Below are 11806 nucleotides of genomic sequence, written 5' to 3' on the forward strand. Positions count from 1 at the left end.
AAAGAATACTTCAGAGGTCTGTCTAGTTTTTTTTGAGAGATACTTATTTTGTGAAAATTAAAAATTATATTAAAAATTTAACACAAAAATATGGATTTATAGTTTCTTATGAGACAAAAAAAATAAAATTTTAAGAAAAAGTATTTTGTACCGTTTTTCCTAAAGTTGAATTTGTGAAGGTACCACTAAGCAGTAGTAAATTTGGCTTGGGCAGACCCCTGTCCTTTAACTATTAAAACAAAGTTTCAATTAGCAAACCATAATTTTAATTTGAAATTGTAATTTTTTTTCCTCTTGATTTTTAATATGACAAAATAAATGTAACAGATTGTGTTTATAAATGTAGTCATTCATCAAAAAATAAATAAATATTTAATCTATATATTTTTATACTAAAATATTCATTTTTAATCCTATATCAAAATAGATAAGTTAAGTCCCAAACTTTTTTTAAAAAAATCTATGTGCTCATTGGAACTTTTTTTTCACAAAATTTCTTAATAGAAAATCTAACTCTACTGCTTCAAATAGAGTTTGCAAGGAAAGAATGACATTGTATCTAGAAAAAAATATCTGAATTCATCAGCCTTTTTTTTTTTTCTATTTTTGGCGTATTAGGGTAATTTCTTTTTAATAGAACCTCAAACTGTAGAAGTATACTTTTTACACCAATTAAATATAATGTAGATTTTAATTCCATGCTTTTTCAATCGAAAGGTAAAATTTTAATTAACATTTCATTTATTTATTTATTTTTATTTTTTTAAAAATCATGTTTATTAATTACTTTCTATAGCTATGAAAGTCTATATTAAAACAGCATTAAATGTGTAATTTAATCTGTCATTTCAATCTCAAGAATTAAAAGATTTTTAAAAATGTAAATTCAAATGTGTTGGAATTTAACACACACCGAGAAAGAAAGTAATTTCGTTAACTAAGATTAATTAATGCAGCAATTTATTTAAAATAAATTTTAAAACTAAGAAAAGAAAATAATAAAAGTTTCAATAATTTAAAACACTGTTTTTTAACTTTTAAAATCAATATATATATTAAAAAAATCAGTTGATTTAAATCAATGATTTTTTTAAAAAAATCATTTGATTTAAACCATGATTTAAATCAACAAACCCTGTTATTGACACCAATGATTCTTAATTTAGATAATATATAGATATGCATATTGAAATGAAAGAAATATGCTATGTACTAAAAGGCAAAATTAATAGAGTAGGAGTACTTATTCGTATTGAGGAACCATAAAGAAAATTACCATAATATTAATAATGTCAATGCTTAGTTAATATTGATAATATGTATTAGCTGAAATAACAAAATATAGCCAGTCTACAAATAAGCAAAGTTATTGGGGAAAAGATATTATTGCTTTTATAGATATTATTATACACCATATTATTGATACCAAAGTTTAATTAATATTGGTAATATGCATTAATTGAAATGAAAAAAATAAGCTATGTGCTGGAAAACAAAGTTAATGGGAAATTTTCACTCGAAAATTTTGTAAAGCGAAGATAAGGAATTATTATTTTAATGAATTAGAATTAAAAGAATATTTTTTAACCACTACTTATAAATATTTGAAATAGCAAGTTCAGATAGAAAAATATCATGCTCCAAAATCTTATAAGGAATTCTATTTATTTTTGAAATGTTGGCTTTAGTTTGCTGCCACTGATAAATGTATTTTGCACAAAATCAAATGTTAAACAGTTATGCTTTAAGTACTAAATATGTTAATATAGGTATAAAGTATTATATTGATATATTTGATGATTATTAAAACTGCCGCAACACTAAGTTAATACCGATATTGTGGAAATAAGTGTCTTACGACCCCTTGAAAGGGATGCGTACCGATGAAAATTACTTCATAGTGTTAAATTTTGACTATCATGAGTTGACCATGAGCAATATCATCACACCAAGTAATGCTAATTAAATTGATTGGATGAACTTCAAAAAACGTGTTTTGCTTAATATAATTACGTAAAACCATCGGGAAGGATAACAAATAATAATAATAAATAAATAAATTATTTTAGCTTTATTGTTTGAAGAGTTTAGTGGAAAAGCCAGGTAAGTGACATTTTCAAAAAAGATATTTAATCAGGATAAGAAGAAAGAAAAAAGGACCCAAACTATTTCATTACCGATCTATTAGGAGACTGGATTAATAATTCTTTGTCTTATTTTATTTACCATTGCCTAATTTGAAAATAAAAATTATATTGATGCAACTACTTCATGCTATTTTCACTGATTCATAAATACCCCTAAAAATGTATTTTACTAAGCTCATCAATTGTATCAATATATGCCTTTTAATTTGGTGCATGATTTGTGTTGTTCAGTATATATTAATTGATTTTTTTTTTCTTTTTGTTTATTTACCCCGTACGAAAAATGGGTAGTCAGCTAGTATTTCTAATAAAATATAATTTTTTTTTTATCCAGAAAGTCCTAACAAAAAAAGGACCCTCCTAAAAATATGCCCTAATGCAGAATGCGTAACTTAGTACTTATGAGCAGTTTGTTTCTAAAACCTTGTTTCAGAATTGTGAAATGAAGGAAATTTTATCTAGCATGTGAAAGGATTAGTTCTAAAAACTATAACTTAATGACAAATTATCAATTACCTTTGCTGTACAAGTTAGCCTCTGAGATCACCAGGGTTGATTTGGTTTGAAAACTGGTGTTGAACAGCGAACCCAGTTTTCCGTTATCAATGTTCGGCTCTGTAACTTTGCAATTTTGAACCTAACCCAGAAGATAAACTCTTTAATCGCGAAATAGGGTAAAATTAGACTTCGTGAAAGACTTTTTGATGGAACTAGATTGCATTTTCCTTAAACGAAGAAGTTTACAACAAAAACCTCCCATGGTTAGCCCGATAGGAAAGCTATTCCAACCCAAGACCTGTCCACCTCTGAGGATATTTTACATCAGCAACGTTGTTGGTGGGAGCTGAATTTGCTGGGACTTTAACCTGGGTCTCTTCATTAGAAGGCGAAAGTTCTCCCTGAGCCACCACAGTTCTCTCATACTAGATTGCGACTTTTGGTTGTGGGAATAAATACAAGACTTGGTCTACCATGATCCCATCTCATCTGTCTCTAAATGTAAAGATGTGCATATTTCACATAATGCACATTTACCGACATGCTCTACTTTCAATAATTGAACATCCACTTATGCACAAAAGATGCTCAATATGATGGACATCATATTGAGCATCTTTTGTAAACTGAAGATAGTTACATTCTTTATATTTGTAATTGTTTGCTATATAGCTATAATACGCCACCTAGAGATAATTTTTTGAACTAATTTATTTTTATATTACTATATTTTATTTATTTTTGTTACATGAAGTTACCGAATTTCTATAATGCCATTTTTCAATTATAATGAAATTTAACTCATAGTTTTTACTAGAATAATTACGAAGATCAATTATCACTATGGATACTTTGCACCTGTTAAAATATGGAAATCAATATCGAATTTTAAAGGTAGGCAAAATTTTGGTAACAGGTTTTGATTGTAGTTTCAATCATACCAGAAATACCACTTTTTGTTTAAATAAAATATAAAATTCTAACAATATTATTTGCTTATTAAAAATCTGCATAAAATGTGAGCTGAGTCTAATCTCAGATGAAAGGTGTCACAAAATTATGCTAACGTAAGATTGAACTCAATATACCCTGATCATAACTTGTGCGTGATACGATTTTCTATTAGGTGCTGCTAAAGTTTCTTTGTTTCCCAAGTGTTCTTTTGCTGAACTCAGGTTTGCATCGTCAGAGTCAAAACTTGGAAACTGTAGTAGGAATAAAAATCAAATGGAATTACTTCTGTCTGAAACAATTACTAGCTATCGTTGGTGACCAGCTTGGTCATATTTAGAAATTATCTTGTTCAACAAACTTTAATGGAAACCATGCACAGGACGACTATATTCAAATATTCTAATTCTTCAACCCCCGAGTTTATTGTGCCACTTAAGAAAAATATATATGATTTTATGTGTTTAATCATAAATTAACACTATTTTCAATAAAATATAACTTTCTGATTTTAATAAGATATAACAATAGAAATTTAAGGAATTGTGTGAAATTTGAAATAAAATCTTTTGAAATGAAAAAGAAATAACATTTTAAAAGAATCGTACGATATTGATTAGCGAATTTATTATCAATTAATTTTATATTAGGAATAATTTTAAAACATGGACTTAAAAGTTTTTGAAAACTATGGGTGTCATGAAATTTGAAAAAAAAAAATTGTTTTGTCCAATTGAAGTATTATATATTATAGTATACATAGAGCTAATATTATAAAAAAGATTTTTTTTTATAATTTTTTGCAACACGTGATTCATTTTAATCTGAATTCATATTAAAATATTGTCATGTAAATTTTGCCCATTAGTATCATGAAATATGCATTAAAAAATTTCATTTTGTCCAAATTACAGTAAATTGAGAGTATTTTATATTGTTAAGATGAGGATTTTTGCTTTATCTTTCTAAATCGGCTAATTAACAAAATGTGATCATCAAACTCTTCGAAAACAGACATAATGTCAGGAAATTTTTAAAAACTTTTATTTTGTCCAAATTGTAGTAAATGTATAGCATATATTGCGCTAATAAATGGAAGAAAAAAAATTGGCGAAATTTTTTAAAATTTTGTGCGATACGTGATTTATTTTACACCGGGTTCATATTTAAGACGAATTCTCCAGAAGTCGTAAATATGTTTAAAAAAAAAATTTTTTTTTTTTTAATATCTTACTTTATCTGTAAATATAAAACCGATGTTTGTTTTTTTTTAAAGGAATTTTTTTTATATTTTTTTGCAACGTTCGATTTATTTCAAATGGGGTTCACATTTAAATATGAACATCAAATTCTTTGGAGAAAAAAAACCATATGCATCACGGATGTATACAAAAATTTCAAAAAAAAATTTCTTTTGTTGAAATTTCAGTAAAACTTGAGTATATATTAGCTCTAATACAAGGAGGGACAGTTTGTGAATCTTTTTATATTCTTTTATGCGTTATAATTTTTCAATAAATATAGGGAAAAAGTTTATGTGATTTCAATATTATTATCACTGAATATTATTCATGTTAAATAAATGTTTTCCGTAATTTTGTAAATAATCATTTAACTGAATAAAATAAGAAAATTTCACAAATGAATGTATTTTAATTCATTTATTTTATAAATAAAAAAAAAGTATCAAAAATTGTAAAATGTTGTTCTTGTACATCACAAATTTTTTGGTATCATATGCTTCGTAAAAAAAGATTCTATGGTTCATAACGCCACTGTTTCATTTTTCTCAGACAGATGTCGCTTCAATCCTAAAAAGAAAATATGAACAAAAAAAACACTTTATTTCATAATCAAAAATATATAAAAAATATTTGCTGATTCATTGATTCTAATCTATTGATTTGAATAGGTAAGTCAACGTATATATTTATATTTTTTTAACTCGTTCAGTAAAATCATAATCAAATCACCTACGTAAGTTGATAATGTAATTCAAATTAGTGTCCTGATTTATTTTGTCTAAATTTATTGGATATCTGTTTTGTTGCTTCGAAAGCCCTTAGAATTTATTCATGTGTGAACTAGGTATCTAGTGACTTGTGAACCATGAATTATAGTGATTGAAATAAAAAACGATTTCTTGATTCGAAATATTTTGTTTGTTGATTTGAATAATAAAAGATAGCCGGTAAAATAGGTTAGGTGCTTGGCCAGGCTTAGGTGGAGTGTATTGATTTGAATAAATTCTCTCCATCCATTTTTTGACACCAATGTCCAGTTTGACCCTCGTTGAAATTAAAGATTCCATTTTAATCAGAGACTCTTATCTAAAAATTTAAATCGGTAAATCAAATTTACTACAACCAACTGACTTTAATTATGATTTAGAAATTGTGTAAGCAAGCTGGCTCTTCTTCTTCTTTGTTACCGCAACAGCCCATTCCAGGCCTTGGCTGCCTCAACAGCTGACAAATTCCGGCGCCTCCTATACATGGATACTCCCTTCCAATTTCTAACCTTTAGGGTTAGCAAGCTGGCTCCTTTGATCCAAATTACTTTGAAGATTACTTCATTATGCCTAAATTTACTGTATGCTTGCAAATTTTATACTCGTAGTTACATTTTTTAAATTAAAAGGTAATTTATACTCACTGCATTGATTGCAGGACTTGCGACAGTTGGTCACCATCCATTTTGGATTCCTCTTGCATTCTCCATTTTCTGCCCATCCTCTGCACTGACTGTCTGTGTCTGTGCATTCCTCTGAAACTCAATATACTATTCTAAGAATATATTATAGAGCGAGTAACATGTAGTTAGTATACGTAAAGAACTCCCTATAGCCATTAGTCTGGTATAGTGGCGGTGACTATGGTTACGAAGTTGGGCCATTATTTAAGACAGGTTTAGGGTCGGGTAGGCGTGAGAAAGGGAATCAGGGGAGAAAGGAGCTAACCTCTTTCAAATGCACCATTTCTTGTTTCCATAGCAGCAAGCAGACTTAGACATTGTGGCGAGGGGTATTCTTTCTGTAGACAAACTATACATTGCTTTGTTGTTTAATATCTTTTTTGAAAGGCGCGCAGAGACTTCTTTTTTTTAATTAACCGATTCAAAGGCTTGTAGACCGTCCTGTTGATGACTAACTTATAAAAAAGTTGCGTAGACTGTTTTCTTATTACATTATTTAGATTTATTGCACTGTTCATAATTAAATTACATGCAAAGTTGTGTTAGCCTAATATCTAAAATTAATTTTTTTTTAGCTATTAGTAAATAAATTTATAAAAAGTAATATATATTTTTTCAAATTTATTTTTTGCGTGAAACTATACCTTCGGATATACGAATTTTACAATTGCGTACAAAAAAAAAAACTTCAATTCGCTTAAAAAGTTCTCGAGATATGGCGAATTCCCAAAAAGAAAAATTAATCCATGGGGAATGATACAGAGAAAGATCCAATCTTAATAACAATAATTAGAGACCACGTTCCTGACCAAACTTTTAAGACCATATTTCTCAGATTGCGGTTGCCCCCTATATCTTCCTGGTCAGAAATCCGAATCTGTCTAAGGAAAAAAAAAAAGGTATGTTTATTCCGAGAAAGTACGTTTTTGTGTCTGTTTTCGTAACTCCAAATATCGTCTGTCTAACACAGGGATGGGGAAACTACGGCCCGCGGGCCAACTGTGGCCCGTCGGAAGGTTTTATCCGGCCCGCGGATGGAATTTTAACTTGCTGATCTGTGGCGAATATAAACAATATACATCCATTTTCTTGTCTACTTCGTTTAAAGTTATTTTTCTTTCTTTTTTAACTAAGTACTGCGGACCTTTTAACTTTCTCTATTTTTGTTCTACAAAATAATAAATTGATGGAGGCTAGCACAGACAGCTTCAATTGGTGAATAGCTCCCCTGGTGAATTGGCTCCCCTGTAGTTCCATATAGAATAGCCGTAGATTGGTGCCATCTGAAGCAATTGTTTCTGAATATGCCAAAAATTGAGTTTTACAAATCATTACCAAAAGCTAGTTTCCCAAATATTTCATGCCTAGAAAATCAGGGCTATGTTTGCTTCCTTTTATTTATGCGTGAACAAGTGTTTTCATCTACAAACCTGAGAAAAAATCATTTCAGAAGTAGTTACCTAGAAGTAGTTTACCCTTGTTCCTTAAAATAAGTACATCTCACTTGGAACCTTAATGTAAGGAACTTTTAAAAATGAAATCGCAATTTCATTCATCTCATTAAATATTTACACTGAAAATTGCATATAGTATTTTTTTTTTATTTTAGATGTTTTTATTTAGCCCACCAAAATTTTTTTTCTTCGATTTTTGGCCCTCGACCAGAAAAGTTTGCCCATCCCTGGTCTAACATATCGGTCACCCCTTCGAACCACTAAGATTTAGTCATGGAGCTTAAAGATCCGATCACTATATCAAAAGTTATTTGTTATTCAGATTAGTCCGTTTTTTTATTTATTTATTTATTTTATGCGCATTGTACCTAATTTTGAAAACCTTTATTTATTTATCACTATTATTTGTACAAATGAAGATCTTACGGTCGTGTGGCTGCTCTAATCATTGTTTTGGGATTTTCAAAAAGAAGAAAAAAAAGATGGAAATTGTTTTAGAAAAGTTAAAAATTTAGTTTCAGGTTATTTAATTTTCAAGTTTATGTCAAACAAATTTAAAGAAAATAAAATTATAATATTTACTTTTGTGTTGTGAAGAGCACTGGTACAATTTATTTATCTTTCTAAGATCCGTGCGACTAAATCCAGAACGCTGTCCAATGAAAATGTCTCTGTTCTTCGGCAGGATAGTTGGCCTGTTACGATATTTTGTGAAGTCGTAAGATCCGTAGTGCATGATGGAATCGTAATCGTAATCTTCTCCCAGATGATGAAGTCTGCCATCAGTGTATTTTGCAAAATTGTGTGTCTGTCCTGTATTAGAGAGGGAAAATATAATTCTTTGACAATATATTGTTAAATATCTTTATGCACTTATATAAATAAGTGGTTATGTTAAAATAACTTATTATTTATACTAAAACAAGAAGCAACTTTTCGACTTAAATGAAAAAAATTGGAAACTACATAGTATATATCAAGCAGGTTAATATAATCAATACTACATTTTTTGATATTTTGGCATAAAAGATAATAAAACAAATTGCAACAATTTAAGTTTTTATTTGTGAAGAATTAAAAATTTAAAGCCAAGAATTTTAAAATAAATTAATTAGTTACCTTTTTAATCTATATAAAAATATTTCAGTATTGTTTTTTTTTCTTAGTATTCATATTTATTTATTTATTTATTCACAATGAATAAAAAAGTAAATTAAGTTTTAAAAAATTTTATCATTTATTAAAAGCGAAGTACTGCAGTTGTTCCATTATGCGTTTTCCGTCCAGTATTACGTTTAATTCAATTTCCACCTCATTTTTTTTCCTTTAAAGTTTGAATTTTATTTTATAGCCAGTGTTGAACAAACGACTCAATTCTAAGTTTACGACTATCATTGTTCCAATAAGTAGCTTTAAAATTTTGAAGCCATCACAAAGATTAACAACTATATTAAAACTATATGATTAAAAATAAGAAAAAATAGGGTGCATATCGGTTAGAGGGACAATGTGTAGGTGATCACTTCTAAGCGTTGTCGCCAGTACGAACATATCCTGGTGTAAATCAAAACCATAATTTATGTATGCTATACAATGTATAGTAAAAAAAATATCGATATTTAATATTTTTTTTGCATAGGTCAATATTTTCATTACCCGAATAAAATCTATCAACACTCACAATAGCGTACTCAATAATTACACTATGGTAAAAAAATTTTGTTGCATTTATACGAATACTTGAACTAGCCTAATTTCAAAACTGGAATTAGTTTTGTTTCTAAAGCTACAGATTTTTTTTAAAAGGACAATTTTAGTCCTATTTTTTGTCGAAACGCACAAGCTTAAACACATTATGTATAACAGGGGGTCGTGTAAAGTTATGAATTGCATGGTATACCATGAAATGGAAACGTCGTCATACGCTGCTAGGGGCACTTCCTATTATGATCTATTCAGAAGCGCACGAAGAAACAGTTGAAAATTGGGAAGCACCCCTTAGTGGCCCATGACGATATTTCATGGCATGGACTCCTGATAGCTAATCCTAATGGATCCCCTGGCTCTAACTCCCCTGTAAGTTTACCGTAATATTTACACAAACCCCTGTTATATATAACGTTAATAAACTGGTATATTTTGACAAAAAAAAAGAGAATAATAGACTAAAATGACATATAAAACAAAAAAATGTAGGTCGGAGAGCCGATTGCTGATTTGAAATCAACAATACGTAAGTATCTAAGTTCTGTTAATAAATCTCTTGCACAGAAAAAAAAAACATTTATTATCTCTATATGCAGTGTTATCTCTATGTATAATAGGAGCGATTTATTATTTTTTGATATGCTATATGTTCTGATCAAGATATTGATATAATTAATTATCTCAATATTACCGTATTATTGGTTATCAAAAATGATAGTATTATTATAATAGTATTTGAAATATATTGATATCGTTAATGATTGCCATATTCTCGTATTTGATACACCTACGTATGTTTAGTATCGGCTGCTGGTGAATAGTATATGATGTTGTTCCTACGTGTTGCTTAACTTGACTACATCGTCTCTATAATCAATAAGTACCCAAAATATCCACTACTTTTTTATTTTTGCAAGGAATATAAAATGTGATGTGCCCTTCAATGTTTAAGCCTTTATAATTACCTTGTTGAATGTTCTCCCACAGAATTTGCACGTAGTTATCTCTGTCTGCTCGGCTCTGTTCGTGCCAAAATCCAACTGCGTGCATGAATTCATGTATGACGATGCCCACGAACATGCAACCTTCACCCAACGACAACATCTGTCTCCCGCCATCACGTCCAATCATTGAGAAACACCTAGAAAAACTCTTTTATTATAGGTGTTCAGAGATGTTTATGTATCGAAACTGACTTCATTGACAAAACAAAAGGGAAATTATAGAACAGCACTTTTATTTTAAAAAACGATTACATTACTATGAATTTAACACGTTGAACGCCGCGCTATATAATTTTGCATGGCTTGCCCGTCTGCCCAAACGGTAAATAACTACAAAAAACTAAATTTGCAAATATTAGACAGATTTTGCTAGTTTTTTAAAAGGTTTAGCATGACATATCTGAAAAAGAGTGGTGAATTATAGTAGCCTACGAATTGTTTAGAAATAGGGGTGGATAAAAATCTACTAACTTGAATTTATCAAACGACGAATCACAATTAATAATATACCACTTGAAAATATTTATTCTTTGTCCGGAGCAAGTTGGCGTCTCTGTGCATATAAATAAAACTGTTTTTGTCTGTTCTATATTGCATTCATTTCTTCAAACCATTTTAGTAACGATAATAATATAAAAAAATAACAAATTTACTCGAATTATGTGTTTCCAATAATCTTATTGGCTTCGCCGGTCACCGGTGACCCCCGTGAAGCTACGAACAAACTCAGTGTCGGTCACCGGTGACCTCCATGGCCAAAATAAACGGACCTCCCTGAATAATTTAATAATGATTGGACTCAATCTTAAGGGCTCGAGGAGGTGACCTCAAATATGCTAATTAATAAGTGCTGACGATATTTTTTAAGTTACGAAATCAGACACAAAAACGCCCTTTTTCTAAATAATATGTAGGGGAGAGTTGGATAAAACGGGATACGTCGCCTAGTGACCAGACTATTGCAGCTATCTAGTGGACAACGACAGAAACGTGTTATTCGACCGTGATTATATCATTCTCGGTGCGTCCCGCCTCGAGATCACTATTTGATAGAAAGTTATAAGTCTCAGAACTTTTTTACTCTATTTTTTTGCCATTTTCTACATTTACGTGCCTTGTTTTTTACGTTGTACTGCCTACATATAAGGGAATAAAATTCCGGTGAGTATTAAATTTAATTAACCATTTATTTACCAATATTTTTATGTGCAGTCTATCTAATTTTCTTTTCACATTTAGGCAGCAGCCATGTTTGTTTCAAAAAGTGTCGGAGTCGGACAAAACGGGACACTTATGAGTTGGATAAAACGGGATAGAGTTTTTTATGTCCCGTTTTATCCACCCATTTATT

At 29.6% G+C, this 11806-nt stretch overlaps 1 protein-coding gene across 4 annotated transcripts in view; it reads right to left on the minus strand.

The window, feature by feature from the left end:
- Positions 1-5242: 5242 nt before the first annotated feature.
- The window catches only part of LOC107444228 (hatching enzyme 1.2), a 30491-nt gene continuing 23927 nt past the window's right edge, over positions 5243-11806 (minus strand). For 2 of the 4 annotated variants that reach the window (XM_043041757.2, XM_021145378.3), the window contains 4 exons: positions 10417-10592; positions 8327-8557; positions 6252-6368; positions 5243-5407 (listed from right to left, as the gene is read on the minus strand). In XM_043041757.2, the coding sequence (XP_042897691.1) occupies positions 5361-5407; positions 6252-6368; positions 8327-8557; positions 10417-10592 (571 nt within the window). In that variant the 3' untranslated portion in view covers positions 5243-5360. The remainder of the gene's footprint in view (positions 5408-6251; positions 6369-8326; positions 8558-10416; positions 10593-11806) is intronic. The other 2 variants (XM_021145379.3, XM_043041758.2) reach the window with 2 other exon arrangements.

This window comes from Parasteatoda tepidariorum, chromosome 3 (assembly GCF_043381705.1).
Source record: "Parasteatoda tepidariorum isolate YZ-2023 chromosome 3, CAS_Ptep_4.0, whole genome shotgun sequence".
Lineage (NCBI taxonomy): Eukaryota > Metazoa > Arthropoda > Arachnida > Araneae > Theridiidae > Parasteatoda > Parasteatoda tepidariorum.